The sequence below is a fragment of the Podarcis liolepis genome (genome assembly GCF_965112155.1).
Source record: "Podarcis liolepis genome assembly, chromosome: 2".
Classification (NCBI taxonomy): Eukaryota; Metazoa; Chordata; class Lepidosauria; order Squamata; family Lacertidae; genus Podarcis; species Podarcis liolepis.
The window spans coordinates 33,695,762-33,717,134 of record NC_139555.1 but is presented as its reverse complement, the minus strand read 5'-3'; the positions used below and the strand labels follow the sequence as shown (position 1 = coordinate 33,717,134).

Below are 21,373 nucleotides of genomic sequence, written 5' to 3'. Positions count from 1 at the left end.
AGGGCAGGTGCGACCCTCTAGGCTGCTCACTCTATGGCACTTGGAACTTTCTCTAGGTCACACATTCCCTTCTCTGGTGTAGTTTTGCACTCAGCTCGTTTTTAGCCCGATTGGAATGTGTCCTTGAACTTGAATAATGCTTTTTGCTTGCCTGGATGAAGGGAGGTGTGGGTGTACATGCAGAAAGGTAAAATTGACATTCATCGATCTGCTCTTTTATGCTTCTGGCCCCGCCTATTGCTGGCATACAATCCTGGAGGTGATGGAAAAGGTTCCCCAATTCCACAGCAGCATGATACCTTCGCTTGGGGGGGGGCAGGGAAAGGCACACTCCTGTGTGCCCAAAGCCAAATGCAAAAGCCTCCATCCTCCAGCTCCACTCCCCAGCTGGCCGAGCTGTCAGTCGCCTACCACAACACCCTGGCAGAGAAATGCTTCCAGCTTGTTAAGCAAATAAAGGCCAAGTCCAACCCCACAGAGTAAATAGGACTCTGACACATTCAAATATCTCAGCTGGAGAGCAGGACCTGGAGCCTCATCATTAACTCCAGCAGGAAAGTGGACTTTAAAGCCTGGAGAAAGTGTCTTGCTCCCCAGATAAGCAGCTGACAAAAGCATTTGCTCAGCTGGCACACTGCACAGTCGCTTTCTGGTTCATGGCCTGGCCCAGGTGGACAGCTCAAACTGAAAATGCCTGTGTTTTAAGCTTCTGTGCTAAACTGAAGGCCTGTGGCCCACGAAAAATGGTTAGAGAAATGGAACTCTGAATGGCCATAGCTGACAGTTCATCCATAGAAGGACGTGCAAAATCATGCAAGTATGTGATGATATTTTTTTGACTTGCTGATACCTTCATTAAATACTGGGGCTGCCAAATTCACAGCTTCAGCAAAAATAACCTATCTCGCATGAGACCCAAGAGCATCAATTAACAGCAATAGGGTAGCTCTCTCAACATGGATGTAGAAGCTTCCGAGATTTCTCTTTCACTTAGAATACTCTGCACAAAGCAAGCCCAAGTTCTCCACCTGCTTATTTCTTACATAGGAGACTTAAGGCATGGATGAGATGCACCTTTCTCTGCCCAAGGGCCACAGTCAATTCTAGGCACCTTTCCAAGGGGTCACGTGCCAGTTGTAGGTGGGACCAGAAGCAAAAGTGGACAGAGCAACAAATGTGAATGGCACTTTTGTATTGGAGGCTAGCTCCCATATATTCTCCAACTAAAGAAGCAAAGGGCATTAATGGAGTTCCAAAACACTCAAGGAAGGTTAAAAGCAGGGCCAGTGAGGGGCTTGGCATGGAGAGAAGGCAATCTGGTTCTAACATTTGATGCTTTCTGCACAATTTGTAACTTTTGGACAAGGAAAAGAGCAGAAGACAACTAAAAATGGAGAAAGAGATGCAAAGGGCAGAAGCGTTGATCATCAGAAGCACTATACAGACATTTCCAAGTTGTGTGGAATAGCTTTTGACACTGGAGCCAGGATTTACAAAACAGCAAATTCTGCTCTGCATAGCATATACTGTACTGGAGAACGGCTGGGAGCAGACTACACAGTGTTTCCCTGAACTCAATTGCACTTGAAGCGGATAGTGAAGGATTTTCTCCCAGGCTGAGGCTCCTCCATTGCGCTCCAGGTGTGTTGACCCTCTGCAATTTCCCCCACTGAGGGTAACTTGACTGCATCATTTGTGGTAGATTGCAAAATTCACTCCAGCGCTGCTCTACACACCCAACTATTTCAGCATAACCCTGAGAGTCTGCACCCAAGAGAGTTGAGAAATCACAAGCTCCACAGCTTCAGCTCCACAGCTCCGATTCTTCCTTCCACTCTACTGAGAAGCAGAACTCAAACAATTTCCTGCGGGTGGGTTGGAGGGAAGAGCTCAAGCAAGCTCCCTTCATTTGATTTTGATCCCAAGAATTCCAGTTCATTTGCTCAGTTGCAATTACCAATAACATCTAGAGTATCAAGCAGGGGAATAACCTTAAGACTGTCTTAAGATCTGAGAACATAACACATCCTCCTCGTATAAGTACAGATCCTCATTACTGAGTGGTTGTCATAGCCTTAAAAGTGGCTCCACAGGGTTATCAGCAGGTTTATGCCTGCCTCCCATGTCTTCATGCCACCACCTCTCACACTCTGATAAGTTCAAGTCATTGAGGCAAACCTTTAGGAAAGGTTGGATGAGGAGGCCCCCAATTGCAGGCTGTAATGGCCCAGTCGGTAGAGCATGAGACTCTTAATCTCAGTGTTATGGGTTTGAGCCCCACGTTGGGCAAAAGATTCCTGCACTGCAGGGAGCTGGACTATACCTGAAGGAGCGTCTCCATCCCCATCGTTTTGCCCGGACACTGAGGTCCAGCGCCAAGGGCCTTCTGGCAGTTCCCTCGCTGCGAGAAGCCAAGTTACAGAGAACCAGGCAGAGGACCTTCTCGGTAGTGGCACCCGCCCTGTGGAATGCCCTCCCTCCCACCAGATGTCAAAGAGAAAAACAACTACCAGACTTTTAGAAGACATCTGAAGGAAGTCCTGTTTAGGGAAGCTTTTAATGTTTAATAGATTATTGTATTTTAATATTCTGTTGGAAGCTGCCCAGAGTGGCTGGGGAAACCCAGCCAGATGGGCGGGGTGTAAATATTATTATTATTATTATTATTATTATTATTATTATTATTATTATATGACTCACGTGGTCCCTTCCAACTCTACAATTCTATGATTCTAAGGTGACAACCAGGTAACACTGCCCTGCAGGTAATAGTGGAGGTAACTGATTAGTCCTGAGGCAATCCTGCACGCCCACAAGAAGCTGCACTCAATCTTGGGTGGTTCATCCCCGAAAGTTTATTATGATTACTAGTACTGCTACTTCTATTACTACTGTAGTCATCCAGATACGGATGTCGTTGAAATGCAAGCAGTCCAACTGAATTGGCACAAAATTCGGTTTCAGCTAAGCAAACTTGCAAAACTATGCAACTCACATGGCAGCTAAGGAGGAGTTTAAGCCACTAGCCAAGAACCACAAGCCACTGTGTGCTATGGGCTCACCTCAAAATAAGTTGAGAAATGAATTTGGGCGGGAGGGGAAGTGTGCAGACAATAAGTTCCCAGAGGGGCTGCTGTTAACTGCACAGTAATGAGCCTCATGGCCCAATAAGAGATGTGCTTCCTGTTTGCAGGGAGGGCAGGAACTGAGAGCATGAACTTTAGGCTACCTTTAGGCACTGGAGTCTTGTTAACATTTACCAGTTAAATGTTGACAACACCTTTAACCGTCACCTTGACTGAAGAAACAATATCCTGCAATCATTTGTCTATTACAAGGCTTTGCAGGGAACAAGAACCCGGAACTAAGGCTGTTACTTTGCTGTTTCATTTTAAAAGGCCCTAATGAGCAGTTTATTGAAACATATTTAGTTTCAGACAATGACTTGGAAAGCAAAGAAGAGGTCAGGTAGCACCCTAACTGGAATCACATGCCAACAGGAGAAGGGGGCTTTCCCAAGAAGTCATAGATTCAATGTCCACACTGCAGAGGTCCTACAATCTCACCAGAACCTGCCCTTAAAGCTACAAATCAATTTCCCCCAAGTTTGTACCCTGCCTTTCAGATGCTGTTGGACCTCTACTCCCAGCATGCTCAATGGACAGGCATGATGGGAGTCAAAGTCCAACAACATCTGGAAGGCACCAGATTTGGGGAGGCTGCTTCAAACCATGATTGCCCAGCCTCAGCTGTCACAGGAGCCACACCCCCACATTAAGCAAATGTTCTCCCAAAATCACAATGTCTCCAATGAGGAGGATGCAGGAGGGATATAAGGTACAACTGTTCTGAGTAAATGTGGAGGGAATAAAGTCTCACTAAGTTCATTGGGACTTCCCAAGAACACATGTACTGTATAAGATTTCAGCCCCAGCCAGCACCTTCAAACCACTAATCATTCCCTCTGCTCTTGCTTTGAACCCTGGAGGAAGAAATTCTGATCTCTTCTTCAGGATTCTAGAACAAACAGAAAAGGACCAACTTAGGACAGGGGGCCTTCCACCACTTATCTCTGCAATAAGTGAAGACATTTTTCTTTACCTTTCATGAATACACACACACACACACACACACACACACACACACACACACACAACCTACCCTCCCTAGGACTATTGCAAGGGGGGAAAGATAATTCCTAGGGAATGATTAACAGGCTACCAGATTAACATGGTAGAGAATTTTGTGCAAATTTAGCCGTTCTGTCTTGGTAACGTCTTCCTTACAAAAGAAGCACTGCGATCCGAACTTGGACCCTTAATCAAAGCATTTTGCTGGAGGCATTCCACCCACGTCTTCCCAAGAAGGATATCTGTACCAGAGAGGATCCTTTTCCATCCCTCCACCCATCATTAATAGATGGTGGGGGTGAAGTACAAGCTCTTCATAAATGACTCGCGCCAGATAAGGACTTCTATCTTAAACTACCCCTAATTAACACAATCCCTCTTATGGAAAGTCCTCATAGGAAGTCATCTTTATGGCTAGCAGGACAAAAGGCTTGCTGACAGAGGATTTTGGGAAATACAAAACCGGAATTCACTATTAGCTATTCACCTTCTGCACTGATTAAAAGGGTACACGTGAGCAGTGATAAATTTAGGAACCGTATATGCTAAAAGTTAGAAGCTAAATACAGCATCAGTTCCTCAGCTGAATTTGTTTTGAATAAACTACTATTTAAAAGAAGCAAAGTTCTGTCTTTACTGAAGAGCCTGATTTGTTTTTTGTTTACATTTAAGCCCTCCATGAGATTTTCCATTATAGTGCAGCTATGCCAATTATGCATGCCTCAAACTGAAGCAAGTCAGCTAAGACTGATTTCCCACTTTCCCAACAAAACCAAGGAATCCATGCTACTTAGAAGGATATGGCTCAGAGTTTAAACTCAACATGAAACTGGCTAAAGAGTGAACCACCAGATGCAACATCACATCACCAATTTAATAAGATTATTCCCAAAGCAGAATCTGAAGGCATCCCCTCCTCTACATTATTATTCAATTTAACCCCATCCTTCTTCTTATATGTCAAGCATGGAGAACCTGTGGCCCTCCAAATGTTGTTGGACACCAGCTCCCATCATCCCCAGCCAACATGGTCAATAGTCAAGGATGATGGAAACTTTGCAGTACAACAACATCTGGAGGGCCACAGGTTCCCCATAGCTGGACTCTTCTCCTTTCCGCCATTTTAGCCTCAAAAGAATTACAAGGTAGGTTGGGCTGAGAGATAGTGACTGATCCAAGATCACCCAAAGAGTTTCATGGCCAGTGTTCAAAACCAGCCAGGCGCCAGACATGTTTTGCTACTGGTACAGGTTCAATAGCGACTATGTGGAGATTTCTCAGTGCCACGTTGGCAACCACAGTTTAAAAACTTATTCCATAGTTAATACCATTTCCATTTCCACTGTGTGTGTTTTTCCTACTTGCATACTGGGACAAGTGAATTGTTGTAAGAGCAAGCCGCAGTCAAGCAACGTGGTGGAGATCATAGAATTGTAGCGTTGGAAGGGATCCTGAGGCTCATTTAGTCCCAAATTGCCTGGTGAACAGATATTCAATTTTGGAGACCACAACCTAGATTCCAGGAGCCATTTGGTGCTGACTAGCTTACAGCATATACCTGAGTTTCTAACACTGTATCATGGCCAAGGGAGAATTTGCACCTGGGTCTCTCTGGTCCTAGTCTGACACTCTATAAACCACTATTCCACACTAGCTTTCATTAGCCTTTAAGTTGAAACTCACTGCTCCCCCCCCCGGGCCCCCCCAGTACCTTACTCCTGCCAGGGAGGTTTCCCCTCCTGCCACAAAAAACCATGGCAAGCCTAGTTTCTTTCTAACAGTGGAAAAATTCCACCACGCTCTGTGCCTGCCACTCCTAACATGGAGATCAGAAGGCAGCATCAATGTTCTAGGCTAAAGTCCAATAAGGAGAACGATTAACAAAACTGCATATAATCATAAACTGAAGAGGGCAAGAAGTGATGGCTTAGCACTGACAGCAAAGTCCATTGACCCTTTTCCATCACTGCCCTTAAGATCACCTCCAGCAGAAACAGCATCTTATAGAGCTGGAGCATGCAATTAAGAATGCCACACAAAAATCCCTCCAATTCTGCCTACAGGACTCACTCCAGCGTTAACAAACTGAAAGATATCTTTAAGCAACACTTCAGGGCTTTGGTCAGAAGTCCACAGGATGAGATAGGAGACGTTCAGACTTCTACATTGGATGTAGTGGGGAGGGGGTGTAGCAGTCTTCCTGCTATCATTGTCAAAAACGAATGTGAATCCATACCCCACATGAAGGCCATTGTGAGAGTTTATCAGAGGATGCACCAGCAACTCAAATAAGCACAAAATCTGCAGTAGTGATTAGTGTGTTGGGCTAGGACAGGGGCCAGCAAACGTTTTCAGCAGGACGTTGGTCCACTGTCCCTCAGACCTTGTGGGGGGGCCGGACTATATTTTTTGGGGGGAAATGGAACAAATTCCTATGCCCCACAAAAAACCCAGAGATGCATTTTAAATAAAAGGACACGTTCTACTCAGGTAAAAACACGCTGATTCCTGGACTGTCCTCGGGCCAGATTTAGAAGGTGATTGGGCCGGATCCAGCCCCCGGGCCTTAGTTTGCCTACCCATGGACTAGGACCTGAGAAACCCGGGTCCAAACCCCTGCTCAGCCATGAAACTGGATGACCCTGAGCCAGTCACAGTCCACAGTCTCTCAGCCTAATTTACCCCATGGGGTTGTTCTAAGGATAAAATGGTGAGGATGAGGCTACCTTGAGCTCCTTTGAGGAAAGGTGCAACATAAATCCAATAAGTAAGTAAATCACATGCATTGCACTTAATATCTGGATGTTTTACTATTCAAGACAGCACCATTGCCCCTCCTCCCCTTTTTTGCATGCTTAATATCTTATTAAGAGTTCTGGAGAGCTTGAACCCTTACTCGCTGTTTTGCTACATTGTGGCTGATCTTAAAAGTGGGGGACCTTTCACCCTCCACCAAAGAAAGCTTACATCCAGCAAACAGGAGATGCCAAGCAGCCGGTGTTCTTCTTTATCTCCTTGTTGCTGTTGATTAAACAGTGCAAATGTTTGCGCAAATTTACTACCTTAGTTTAGCCTTTTAGCAGCAGACCTCAAAAGCATCTTATGACCCCACCTGGGAATCAACAGAGACAGCTTTTATAAGGAAAGCAGGATAACAGATTAGCACCTCAAAGGCACAGTACAGGAAGGGAACATTTTAGGTAAATGTAGTTCTCACAGGGTTATTTAGCAGAAATTCATTAACAAGATTCAAGGCTGTTAAAGGGCACAGCTTGAAAGGAGATTTCCTTCCTCTATTCAGAGGCATGCTAATGGGGAGTGTTCCAAATCTTGCACTAATCCATTACTCTATTAACAAAGAGCATTCTCACAACTGTCAACAGGGGTGTCACCGCTTCCGCAGAACTATTCTCAGAAGCCTGCTCCCAATATATCAATGGGAGGATCTAAAAAAACAACGGTGCTCTAGTATCTATTATTTTACCATCACCACCCAGGCTGCTTTAAGAAAGTCTGGTTAAAGGAGAGTTGAGGTTTAATGAGCTCGTACTGAGGGGGACATCGTGAACACGGCTCTCTGTCTGCCCCACTATTAAGTAAATATTTTGTCTTTAAAAAATAGAGCCTTGAATTTCAATATTCAGCTGACACAGCTACTCAAGGAAATGTCATTTGAGGAAGTCTCTGAGCAACCACAGGCCATTCTGCTCAACAGCAGCCTGGGCAAGAACTTTTCCTTTGAAAATCTTCTATTCTAAGCCCCATGAATTAACAGCACAATGCAGCCTTTGCAGAAACTCACCAAAGGCTCTACTTTTAGCTTTTTAATATGAAAAAAGAGCAGAAATCAAGGCAATGCACAGTTCTCAAATATTCTCTCTCTCTCTCTCTCTCTCTCTCTCTCTGCTTTCCTATGTGAAAGTAGCCCATGTCTCAAGGCAGCCTTAATATAGAGAACAGTCAGCAGCTCACAATTCATCGCTATAACTGTGAAATCTTTAACAAGTTACACTCCTGCCCTCCATCCATAAAAAATATTTAGACTGAGCAGTGATCGTAAAATCCCTCCAGGTGATAAAAATCAAGCTTCTTCAATTTAGTTAAGTACAAATGTTCACAGGATAGCATATTCAAGCAGCAGTCATTCTTCACAGATAGTTTGACTATACAAAGAGGACTCAGGGGCCCTGTGTTGCAAAGGAAGATGAATACTATTCACTGGGACACTGTATACAACCCCAGTGCTGGGCAACGCACACTGACAGCCAGTCTATATTCTGAGCTCCACATGCATTTCTGAGCAAACGGCAGTTCTGCTCTAACTATAGGTGATACCCAGTTATTAGTCATGCTAAGGGCAGATCCATTAACTTAAGTCCATTGGTTTCAATGGGTCCACCCAGAGAATGACTAATGTTGGGTATCACCCATCTGCCACCCATCACAGATAACTGATCCCCATTATTAAAAATACAAACCATGATTTGGTGCTATGTGGTCAAGTCCCATGTTTGGGCACTCCAATTTTCCCACCACTTATACAGTTGTACCTTGGAAGTCAAACCGAATCCGTTCCAGAAGTATGTTCGACTTCCAAAGCATTCGAAAACCAAAGTGTGGCTTCTGATTGGCTGCAGGGAGCTCCTGCAGCCAATCAGAAGCTGCGGAAGCCCATTCGGCTACCAAAAATAGTTCGCAAACCGGAACAGTCACTGCTGGGTCTACGACGTTTGGGAGCCAAAACGTTCAGGAATTAAGCTGTTCGACTTCCAAGGTATGACTGTGTTATATTTGTGAACTATCTACACCATGGAGAATTGCTTATGGAAATGTACTCCCATGGAAAACAAAGTTGATGATGTGCTGCAATTGCCCCCTTGGCATAATTCAGTGAATTATCTCTAGCTACTCCTCAAAGCAGGAGTGGGGAAGCTTTGGCCCTCCAGATATGGCTGAACTGCAATATCCATCACAAGCATGCCCAGTGAGGCCAGGGATGGGAGCTGTGGTTCAGCAGAATCTGAAGAGCCAGAGGTTCTGCACACCTGCCTCACAGACTAGTAACGGTAAAGGGACCCCTGACCATTAGGTCCAGTCGTGACCGACTCTGGGGTTGCGGCACTCATCTCGCTTTATTGGCCGAGGAAGCCAGCGTACAGCTTCCGGGTCATGTGGCCAGCATGACTAAGCCACTTCTGGCGAACCAGAGCAGCGCACGGAAACACTGTTTACCTTCCTGCCGGAGCAGTACCTATTTATCTACTTGCACTTTGACGTGCTTTCAAACTGCTAGGTTGGCAGGAGCAGGGACTGAGCAACGGGAGCTCACCCCGTCACGGGGATTCAAACCACCAACCTTCTGATCAGCAAGTCCTAGGCTCTGTGATTTAACCCACAGCGCCACCTGCATCCCTCACAAACTAGGCTGCACTTATTTGTGTCCCTCACAGACTAGGCTCCACTTATTTGCAATCCAACCACTGGTTAAAACATGAGTAGGCAAACTAAGGCCCAGGGGCCGGATACAGCCCAATCGGCTTCTAAATCCGACCCACAGACAGTCCAGGAATCAGAGTGTTTTTACATGAATAGAATATGTGCTTTTATTTAAAAATGCATCTCTGGGTTATTTGTGGGGCATAGGAATTCGTTTTTTTCTCCCCACCCCAAATATAGTCCAGCCCCCCCATGCGGTCTGAGGGACAGTGGACCAGCCCCCTGCTGAAAAAGTTTGCTGATCCCTGGGTTAAAATGTAACTTCATGCGGCTTGTCAGCTATAATCAAAACACAGAAGAATACACATATTTACAGAATGTATTTACCCCCAACTAGCATAGCAGTTGCGTAAACATGTGGTGCTCTTACAAGTGTGACACTTTGAGATGTAATCTGAACACTTGGGAGTTGGGAGTCAAAAACAGCTTAATATCCTCAAGGAGTGTGTGGATGACTCAAGTCAGTCACTTGTACCTGTTTTAATGACAGACAGCTTTCCAACAAACGCATGAAAAAGTCTTGCTGTAACATGGGTGCATGAATTCCTGCCTTTGTGTATCCTCCCTCTATGGCAGGTGTGGGGAACCTTTGTCCCTCCAGCTACTCTTGAACTACAACTCCCATCATCCCTGGCTATGCTTGCTGTGGCTGATGAGAGTTGTAGTTCACCAACATCTGGAGGGACAGAGGTTCCACACATCTGCTCTATGGTGCTGCCATGGCAGGGCTGGCCCCGTGTTCTAGGAAGGAATTATGTCAGGATAAGCATGTCAAGGCATGCTCTAGAAGTATTGTAGGCCAGGGATGGGACACCATTTCCCATCATCCCCAGTCAGCATAGCCAAATGGCCAGAAATGATGGGAGTTGTAGTCCAGCAATATTTAGAAGACCACCAGTTAGTTGCCCCTGCTTTTAGGCCATACTTGGATGAAGTATGTTTGCACTTTTCTAAAATTGAGGGCATGATAATTCCACATGTTCCTTGGCAACTGACCCTTGTGTTTCACAGGAGTTAGTTGTCCCTGTAAATCAAATCCAACTGATACAGCCAATGAAGTTGAATGACAGATTAAAAAGAGTACCACTTTACACAGTTAAACCATGGAATTTGTTCCTGCAGGAGATAGCCAGGGCTGCCAAACTGGATGACTTTAAAAAGTTTAGAGTCCAGGGGTCGGCAAACTTTTTCAGCAGGGGGCTGGTCCACTGTCCCTCAAACCTTGTGGGGGGCCGGACTATATTTCGGGGAGGGGGGGAATGAACGAATTCCTATGCCCCACAAATAGCCCAGAGATGCATTTTAAATAAAAGGACACATTCTACTCATGTAAAAAACACCAGGCAGGCCCCACAAATAACCCAGAGATGCATTTTAAATAAAAGGACACATTCTACTCAGGTAAAAACACGCTGATTCCTGGACCGTCCGTGGGCCGGATTTAGAAGGCGACTGGGCCATATCGGGCTCTTGGGCCTTAGTTTGCCTACCCATGGTTTAGACAAACACATGGAGGACACAGCTATTGAAGGCTACAAGCCACAACAGCTATGCTACTCCTCCTGCCAGAGGCCTATGAAAAGCTGTTGCTGGGAATTAAAGGGTACGTACTTCTATAAACTGAATAAATAAAAATAATGTGTTTGTGGGAAGGTGGCAGTATTGTTTCGTTGTTGATTTTTCTTTTAGCTATTTGCTTGTGCTTTTACCTTGATTTTATTATGTGAACCGCCCTAAGGTCTTGTGATGAAGGGAGGTATACAAATTTAATAAAATGAATAAAATAATAAAGAAATAGGAGGGCAAAGCTCTTCTGCTTGGGTCCTCCTTGCACAGGGATCTGGTTAGCTAACGTATGAACAGGATACTAGACTGGCCTCCTCCAGCAGCCATCTTCTTATGGCATACAGTAGTAATATGTGCCTTGCCAGTGCGTGCCATTGCTCCAGAGGCCTGGCATCTTGCCAGCCTACCCGCTTCCAGAACCCTGAAGGTATAATCCCAGGGTTCAAGGCAAGAAGGTGTTAATGCACCAGTTCCCCACCACAGCAATAAACCTTTCAGTAAGCAGATTGAATATTTCCCCCAAGACTGATTCCTGCAATTAGTGTCAACCTCACATGCAATGCAAATATTACTTTTTTATGTGCCAGGGCTCAACCACAGAAACTGCTTTCAACACAAGGGCTGAAACCTGGAATATGTATAAGGGAGTTACCATTGACCTAACTGCAGTCTAATTGTTGATTTCATTACCGATTCTCAGCCAACTACTCCAACATTTAAATGATGCTGCTGTAACATCTTTAATAGCAGCTACCATTTTATTTTGCAGGCTTGGCACTCAGTGCAAGGCAGGAAGTGAATTAAATAAAAATAAACACTTTAGAGCCTTTGCGGAGCTCCTCTCCCAACTGCAGCTTGTCTCCACACACTTGTTTAATATACTGTACTATACGCTGAAATCCAATATGGCTGCCCCATTCACGGAACAGTTCTTGATCCAGTAGAGAACTTCTATAATGTAAGAAAAGGCGGTTGGGAGTGTTTGGGAGTGTTTTTGGCTGAATCTCCTTCCACCTGCACCTGTCTCCCCACAATGTCACCTTCCTCAATGTTCGGGCGGGGGGGGGGGGTTGTCTCCCAACCCTCTGAAATATATTTGCCTAGGCCTGCCATGGAAATGGAGAATCAGCCAAAATCATATCACCCTTTTCTTACATGTGCCATTCAGTAAGTGGAACAGCAGCACTGGCTTTCGCCTATTTTCATTTTTGTTAACCCACTGCTACACCACAGGGTCTCCCATCCAAGTTTTACTTTATTAAAAACACATTTGTTCAAAAGTTACACTTCAGCTTTGTCCACTGCCATAATACCTCAGAACGATCACTCCAATCCTCAATCCCTCGTCACTGTCTTGTTGGGTTCCTATTAAAGGGTATCTGGCGAGCCAACTACTGATCTGGTTTACAAGTAGTTAGGCCCACACCTGCTTAGCTAATCAAACCATTTCCTGGGCCTGGCTCCCCACATACTTGCAGAGCCGGCTTCCCCTAAGGCACAAGGCAAAACATCTGCACTGGTCCGACATAGCAAAGCCCCTCTCCTTTTGGAGAAGTTAAGGACTGACTGAAAAACCACGTGTGGTGAAATAAAAATCACACCCCCAACTGCGCCACAGATTTCTATGCAGCTATATATTCAACAAGTCCAGAGACAGACAAATGTCAGGCTATGTATTCATGGTAGGCAGCTTTCATAATCTTCTGTTTTTGACTAGTATCCTGGAGTTCCAGCTGCAAAATGGAGGAGGGGGGGGGGGATACAGAATTAAGAACCAGGTACCTTTGAGGACATTTCTCAGCCCAGGAATTGGCTTTTCAGTACCTTAACAAGAGTTCACAGTCCTGTCACACAAAAATCCACTCCTCGTTTTCCCTCCCCCACTTCAAACTCTCCTCAAGTCAGCAGCCTAAATTAAGGGTGGGGGAAGAGAGCGTGAGAAAGCCTTTTAGTTGTTGCTCCAGTTAAAACCACAGGGAGTCAAAAACACTTGCTAATCTACCACTGGCTCCCAGAACTACCTTCTAACCACTTCTGGTAACAGTGGGCAAGTTTGGAGAAATAACTATTTCAGATGTCCTAGGACCTAGGGATAGAAATGTTTCTCCACCAATGTCATACAAAAGCTTCTTAAAATCACTCCAAAGCAAATAAATATCTCCCCCCTGCCCGCTGTTCCAGTTCTTATATATTCAGTTCCAGTTCTTAACGGCCTCTTCTCTTCTCATTCTACTGTTGATCCTTTGCCAAGTCTGATATAAAAATACTTAACAACACCATCCTATGTTCAATGGAGTTTGCTTCCCGGTAAAGTGTGTTCAGCAGTGCAAATTTTGTATCTTTATTTCTACTATCAAATAAGGTGGTTTAGTATTATTATGACTATTTCCATTTTACACACACACTAAACTGAAGGCGACAGGTAAATAGCAACTTCCTCAAGGCTGCACAGAGGGCCCACAGGAGAAGCACATCTAGGATCCTCCTCCCAGACCCAAGGCTACCTTTAAAGCCACTGGACCATTTTGACTCTGGTTTGAGCCTGCCCCAGTGGCGTAGCGTGGGGTTGCAGGGGGGGCCAGCCGCACCGGGCGCAACATCTGGGGGTTAGGGTTAGGGGGCGCAAATCCACGGGTTAGGGGGCGCAAATTACTTGCCTTGCCCCGGGTGCTGACAACCCACGCTACGCCACTGGCCTGCCCTGTGGACAAAGGGCTGCTGCAGAGCAGCTTTGAGCTACAATCATTAGGACCTTGCTCATTTATGTTAGTAGATCATACTCCAGTGAAAATATAGGTAGCCTTTGTAATATTTTATAAATGGTGAGAGGAAAATATCCAATAAGTGAAAAGAGGGGGAACAGATGAATGCTAGTTTCTCCATACCAACTAGCACTCAATTAATTATACAATTAAATATTCACTGATCAGGCCTTCAAGGCAAGATGTTATTGGCTTAGCCTGTAATTTGAAGCCCAGATACTTGGGAGGAAGCCCCACTGAATTCAATAGGACTTACTTCTGAGTAGGCATCTTTAGGATTGCACCACTAGTTAATTTTGTTGTGGCTGTGCAGGACTAACTAAAATGTGCTTGCTAACTAAATTTCGGGGGGGGGGTTCAAGTGTTGAATTTTGTGTTTTGTATTGTTGTTCAGCATGCTGTGCTTCCTGCAATGTGAGATTATCTTTACAAAAGGAAAAGGGATTAAAAAGATTACATGCATAAATATTTATCCCATTTTATCCTAAAAGGTTCAGAATGGGTGCAACAAGTATGGTTCCTTTATTTAGTAATATTTTTCAACAGGCATTAGATTCCCCCATTTGAGTTACTGGGGGAAAGTGTGAGAAAAAGCAGCAGAGTGAGATAAAGGCCACAATCCTATATCCACTTGTCAGGGAGTAAACCCAGCTGAATACAATGATGCTTACTACCAAGTAGGTAAGTAGAGGATTGATTGTACTGTAAGCCACAAGCAAAAGAATGCATATAGCAATATCAAAGATAATCTTCCCCTAACTAATGCCCCCTAGGTGTATTTGATGGACTGCAATTCCCATCATCCCTGACCATTGGCCATGGCTTCTGGGTCTGATGGGGGAGGGGTAGTCAAAAAACCTAAAGGCACCAGATTGCGGAAGCCTGCTCAAAGAGCGATTTACAAAAAGGAAAAAAAGAAGAAAAGGTTTCATCTGAAGCCAAGTTTGTCGTCTGCAGTGAACCTCTGCATGTATGGAGGAAATGACAGTTTTGCTGCGCTACCATAAGAAAAACCACAGTTCAGGTTAATACCAGAAAACGAATTTGAACAAGTCGAAGAGTACCAGAAAATACTGGGAAGGTTCTTTCTGCTTCACTGATCTAACGCTAGAACAGAACGAGAAGAAATTTACCACCACCCCAAATGAAAGTCTGGCACTGCTTTTTAAAGGAACACCTTGAACTTGCTCAATTACACTAGATTACAGGAGTGCCCAGTTTCCTGCCCACTGGATACCACCAGAATATTTTTGACTAGAGTCCCTTGCAGAAGATTTATTTTTCTGCCTCTGGCAGAGGACATACTGCAAGGCCTCTAATATTTGGAGGGGTGTTTTATTTTGTTTATTTTGTTTTGTTTTACCCATCTCTCCGTTTAGCTCTCAATAATTCTCTGCAAGCCAAGACTCAGCGGCATTCCGGACTCATGTGGGTGCCAGCAGGGCTGGCATTCAGATCACACACAGCGGAAGCGACCCAGCTTTCAAGAGGTCACATTTCATAATGAGAGAGGGAGGAGGGAGGGAGAGGGAGAAAGCAGAGCCGAGTTATTCATCAGCACCCAAAGAAAAGTTAGCTGAATCACACCAAAGAAATCTTCGGGAGATGGGAAGGAAATACTGTAGTCTGGTGTTCCAGACTATTTATCCACCAGGAAAAACATAATATAAATACGTAAAGAAGCCAGTAGCTGCATCTATACAAGGAGTTACAGCCAGGCTGCAATCCTAACTGCTTTCCTGAGAGTAAGCCCCCTGAATGGAACTTGTGAGTAGGCACAGTTAGGATTGTAGCCCCAGTTTCCCTGTGTTTAAGAGAGAGTTTGGTCCCCCCCCCCTCGAATCCATCCCAGGTCGTTGTAGGAGTTAGGGTCGCCACCACCCACGGCAGCGACAATGCCTGTAAGAGCGAAGCGACAGGCAGAAATTCAGCTGGTTCCTCCGACCGCCACGGCGGGGAAAGCTTCGGGCGTTACGAGAGGAGCACCCATTCAAACGTTCTTGCCGGTGCATTAACGGAGACACCCTCACCGGTTGAACTTCTGCCTGCCACTCCGTTGTTTAAAAGGCGATTATCTCCTCCTGCTTCTCCCAACCTCCTTCCCCCGCTTCCCTTCCCACCCCCCTGGGGCTTTCCTCAGCCCCTCTTTCCCGGGAGTGACCTAGATTCTCACCCGCTGGGCAGCGTGGTTCGCCGCCTCCTCCTCCTCCCCGTCCGCTTTCTTCTTCTTATCTTCCTCCGCCACGTCCGGCTCCCGCTGCGCAGCCTCCCGCGGCTCCTGGCCGCCGCTCTTCGCCTCCTCGTCGGGAAGCCCCCGGACCAGGTCTTCGGTGCACTCGAGGCCCAGCTTCTGCAGCCGCTCGTCCGTCGCGGAGTCCACCACCAGCAGCCGCACGGAGCCCGGCGAGCCTCGGATGCGGTTCACCACCTGCTGGTGGCTCTCCTTCTCCACGTTGTCGCCGTTCACCTCCACCAGGCGGTCCCCGGCCCGCAGCCCGGACTTCTCGGCTGGGGAATCGGGCTCCACCAGCCGGATGAACTGGCCCACTTTGCCTTTCTCCCCGTGCAGGTGGAAGCCGTAGCCGTTCGGCCCCTTCTCCGGGCAGCACAGACGGGGCAGAAGCTCGCTCCCTCCCCCGTTGTCCATCATGCTCTCCGTCCCTTAAGGCTGCTCGGACGCCCCGGGAAGAAACTCGACGGCAGGCGAGTTGTTCAGAGTTGCCTGCAAAGTGCGATAATAGTCCCGGGCAGCAGATCCCTAAAGGACGGGCCGGGGGAACTTCGGAGCAGCAGCAGGTGTTCCCCGGGGCGGGCCCGGAACGCTCTGCGGGCAATAGGATGCTGATTGCGAGTGTAACAAATAGGCGCCGCTCCGCCAATCGCAGCTTTACTCGGGGTCTGAGCGTTCCAGAACCTGTCATTGAGATTTTACCAAGGGGGCGGGCGCAGCTCCCAGAAGGGTCTATTTTGGACCAATGAGATTCGGGGAAAGGAGGAGCGAATACGCCCTGGGAACGCCCCTCGAAGGCAAAGATAGGATCGGAAAGCTGGAATATGCAAATAGCAAAAATAAGCAGCTCCGCTCCTTCCTTCTTCTTTAGTTAACTTGAGCGCGCAAAAATAAAATAAAATGGTTTTTTCTCTCCCTCCTCTCGCCCAGCAAGACGGAATGTTACGAAGTGGCAAAAAAACCGAGACTTCTGTAGGGGTTGGGCGCTTCCTTCCATTGGGCCTGAATTATATTAAAAGGACAAGGCTGGAGCGACATGAGCAATCAAAACTTCATCTTGGCGTGTGTGTTTTCACTATGGATTTGTAGGACAGGAGACGGAGGTTCCTGAAAGGGAAACACACACACCTATCAAGGAAGTAAACTCATAGACTCTGTCCCCCTGAGTATGCACCTACTCAGTTTTAAAAAAGTAATTGTGACCCTCACGGTCCACTTGCATTTGGATTATAGCTTCGTGTAATCTGCTCAGTCGCCAATTAGCTGAGTGGCTTTAGCAAGCCGGTAGAAGCATTCCCCACCCGCTTTTCAGCGCAGGACGCAAGAGGAGCCCAGTCGCTCCAAAATCTGAAATAATTAGGCATGCATTAGGTTGTTTCGCATTTTATATAGGTTAAACTCGGGACTGCCTCCGAGTTAGGTCACACTGACACAATATGTTTAAAGCACCCATACCTTTTAACGGCCATAGCTCCCCCCAAATAATGCTGAGAACTGTAGCTCTTTAAAACAAAAATAATTCCTTCCAATAGCACCTTAGAGACCAACTCAGATACACAGTGTATCTGAAGAAGTGTGCATGCACATGAAAGCTCCTACCAATAGCAAACTTGATCTCTTAAGGTGCTACTGGAAGGAATTTTATTTTATTTTATTTCGACTACGACAGACCAACAGGCTACCTACCTGTAACTGTAGCTGGTTAAGTTTGCTAGAAAATGTAGCACTGTGAGGGGTTTCCTGACAACTAATCACCCTTAACAAACTATAGTTCCCAGGAACGCCATGACAGTTAAAGTGGAATAATAGTGAAGGCATGGTGTGGATGGCAATCCCTAATGGGCGAACATGGCTTTGCAAACCAGACTTGTATCTTTGTTGGATTCTTAAACAGCTAAGGCAGGGAGGGGAAATCCCATCTCCCCCCCCCCCCATGTTGCTGGACTCCTGTTCCTATCAGCCCCATCAGTATGGCCAGTGATCAGGGATGATGGGAGTCATAATCCAATAACATCTTTCAGGCCACAGGTTTCTAGTTCCTGGTTTAATATGTGAAGAAGGGAGAACCCATTGTGCAGACTAGGAGGGCGCAGGGAAAGGGGAAAGGCGCAGGCTGGTCTCCAAGCAGACTGCAGTTTCTCCAGCACTGGAAGTTTCATTCAAAGGGAAGTGGAAGTACTAGCATAAGAGTCTGGCACTGTTGTTGCTGTGCCATCAGTGCTTATCCTACATGGTCATTGTGGACTGGCAGCAACCACCCCTCTGCTGCAATAGTCCCTCTGTGACATGGTTTGTGGGCATCAGAACCAGGGCAGTTGGTTCCTGCCTACATGGAAGATTGTATCAACAGGAGCGCTGAGCTCCTTTGCCTTCAGCCCACTTACAGCATGGTCCCAGGGTTTCTCCAGATGACCTGTTTACTGAGCACTCACCCTTATTTGCTTGCACAAAGCTTATGCAGAGGTTAGACTATCTCCAGTCTCTGCTGAGCATCTGTGTAATCTCTTTGTGGAGAGGTTCTACAACAATGAACATTCAACCTGGTTTCATTCTGATCTGCTTGCATTTACGTATGAGTCTTACTGATAATTGTTTGATTACCCCCCACTTTTCAGTGTATTTCTCTCTCACTTCCCTAACCATAAAAAGTCAGTTGTTGTTTTTTTAAAAAGGTAGAAGTGTTTCACCAGGATCACATAGTGCTTTAACCCACTATAATTGCACAAACCTAAATTTCTGGTGTGGGCTTGAATCCGTCACACAAAATATAAGCAAGTCTGGAGGCTCTATGAAACGGGCCTTAGTTTCTCCCACATTGCATTTGTGCAGCAAGCATATGACACTCCCTTTTGGGGCTCACAGCAACACATTTGATGCAAAAGGTTTGGGCAGATTTTGGATGTAACTGGTATAAATAAAAGCTCTGGGCATCTGGTGTTATGTCTGTGGGAGGAATTCAACACAGCACTAAGCAGATCTCTCCATCAGGACAAGCATGGCCTGCCCACTCCTCCTGCCCCCACGTGCTGTTCCAGGGGCTCTCCAAACCCTCCCCCTGCCAGTCTGGGTGGGTGCAGCGGGAGGGCGAGGGAAAAGCCCTGCTGAGCTAGACATGCTTCCTACGGCCCACACTGGCTGGTGGACCTTGTTAGCTGGATCCGGCCTTGTATGTTTTCATTTCCCTTTAAGGGAGAAGCAGGAAACATTCACAGAAATTTTGCATAGAGGCAGCAGATTTTCCTTGAGAATCTTTTGTTTGTTTACTTTGCATACTTGCCAGGAGCTTGTATATATCTTGTTATTTTGTTGACCGTGTGCGTGCTTGTTTCCAGGCTGTAAGAGAAAGAATTTACAATAGCTGCCACACATTGCAGTATAAAGCTGACTAAGCAGCAAACAAAAGGCATGTGTGTGTGTGTGCAGCAAGGGAAAGAGAAAGAGAGGCACAAAGAAAGAGAGACCGAACAATTATATATAACAATTTGTGGCTGGAGTCCAAAGACCCTGTTGGATTTAAGCAGGGAAGCATAATAACAGTCCTTAAGGCTGCATTCCTAGCTACAGCAGCCTAAGTCCCATTGAACTTGGTAGACACACACAAGACTGCATTGTAACTTTGTTCTAAAAGTTCAGAAGAATGCCATAGGATTTGGTGGGTGAGGCCAAGCTAGGTCTTATGAACCCAGGGCTGCAGAATTTCCTTGATTAAGACTAATCTGCGGGTGGGGAACCTTTTTCAGCCACAGATCCGCATTCCCTTCTGGGCAACTTTCCAGCTCCCACATGTCAAGGTGGGCAGGGCCAGAGGCAAAAGAGACCAATTGGACGGTTCCTTTTCTTCAGTAGGCTAGTTTCGACACACTCACACCTGTCTACCCTCCACCCAGACAGACAGCAGGCATCATCACAGCCGCAAGGACAGATTGCCACCAGGAAAAAGCACCCAATGAGGCTAAAAAAGCATGGACAGTGAGGGGTGTGGCTTTAGGACAGGCCCAAGGGCCACATAAAAAGGTCTGGAGGGCCTGAGGTTATGCATCCCTGGACTAATCAGCTGCCTAGACAAGTGGGTCAAAATGGGGTCCCTGATTAAATGGACCACCAACTGAACTGAAGTAGTTTTTAATGCAAGTACTATACTTTCAAAAATTGTGGCACTGCTCCTAGGGGACAAGGTCCCTCCAGCCCCCCACCCCATAAAATATTTGAAGGGGCCAGGTCCCCCCCCAGTTGATGGGCATTGCCATCCAAATGGTGGGGGGGGGTGCGTGCGCGCACACGCGCGCGCCACATCTTATGATTGATTATGCAGGGTGGGGCTTATCTCTCTCCCCCCCCCCCCCCGCAATATAATATTTTATTCAGGATGGCACCCTTGCATTGCCCCTAGAGGTGGGGATGTCTTTGCTACAATTAGGCCTTATGCAGCAGAAGTGTGCATTATCAAAAAAGAAGTAGGCCTGTTTCTCCAGAATCATTATTTTATTTGAATGCCAATTAATCAATTTAAAATGCTACTAATGTAGTTGATCGACCAACTGTGGTGACAACTCAACAACTCTAACCCTCCTATAATGCTTGTGAAAAAGGTAGCTTTTTAAAAAAAAGAATAAGAAGCTGGTAGCAGATATACCTTTGTCATACAGAAATTTCTGTACACAGGGCAAATGAAATGTGATTGCCACACATAGGGAATTGTGAATATCGCAAGAAATAAGACTTGAGGCTCCCAGTGGGTTGAAAATGCCCCCTTTGGTTTAAAAGGTCAGGGAAACTGGGTCACCCCCTACCCTTCTACCTGCTTTAGTTATTTCCTTCTGCAGTATTTTAAGAGGAGCAACATCTGCTGGACACGGAGGAAATGTTGCAGCTGAATGTAAATGGAAACCATATAGAATTCAAAGACTTGTTTGTGGAATTGAAGGGAGGTCTTTCGAATACAACCATGTAGTCCTTTCAACCACCAGGGTGGCTTTTCACATTACATTTTTGTGGTCGTATGCAAAGCATTTTATATGTACCATAAGACAGTTATGTAACAAATGTCTGTGACTGCAAAGACACAATTTCTTTTTCCTGAATTGAATCGGAAAGCACACTTCAGCAGCTGCTAACTTTTCAGCTGGCCACCAGAGCTGCCTCTTTCACCATCAGGCTGGTGCACACAATGTTTAGCTCCAATCTGGGAA

At 46.1% G+C, this 21,373-nt stretch overlaps 1 protein-coding gene and 1 long non-coding RNA gene across 3 annotated transcripts in view; one reads left to right on the top strand and one right to left on the bottom strand.

Annotated features, from left to right (window-relative positions):
* The window catches only part of NHERF1 (NHERF family PDZ scaffold protein 1), a 60,389-nt gene extending 43,115 nt beyond the window's left edge, over positions 1-17,274 (bottom strand). Inside the window, exon 1 of one of the 2 annotated variants that reach the window (XR_014522073.1) lies at positions 16,128-16,871. Coding sequence is in view for 1 of the 2 variants with exons in the window: in XM_083487247.1 (XP_083343373.1) it covers positions 16,128-16,604 (477 nt within the window). In the remaining variant the exon portion in view is untranslated. Of the gene's footprint in view, positions 1-16,127 lie in introns of both variants that reach the window. The other variant, XM_083487247.1, reaches the window with a different exon arrangement.
* LOC310699462 overlaps positions 1-21,373 on the top strand; it is a 222,481-nt gene that overhangs the window by 84,638 nt on the left and 116,470 nt on the right. The gene's annotated exons all lie outside the window — the stretch shown is intronic.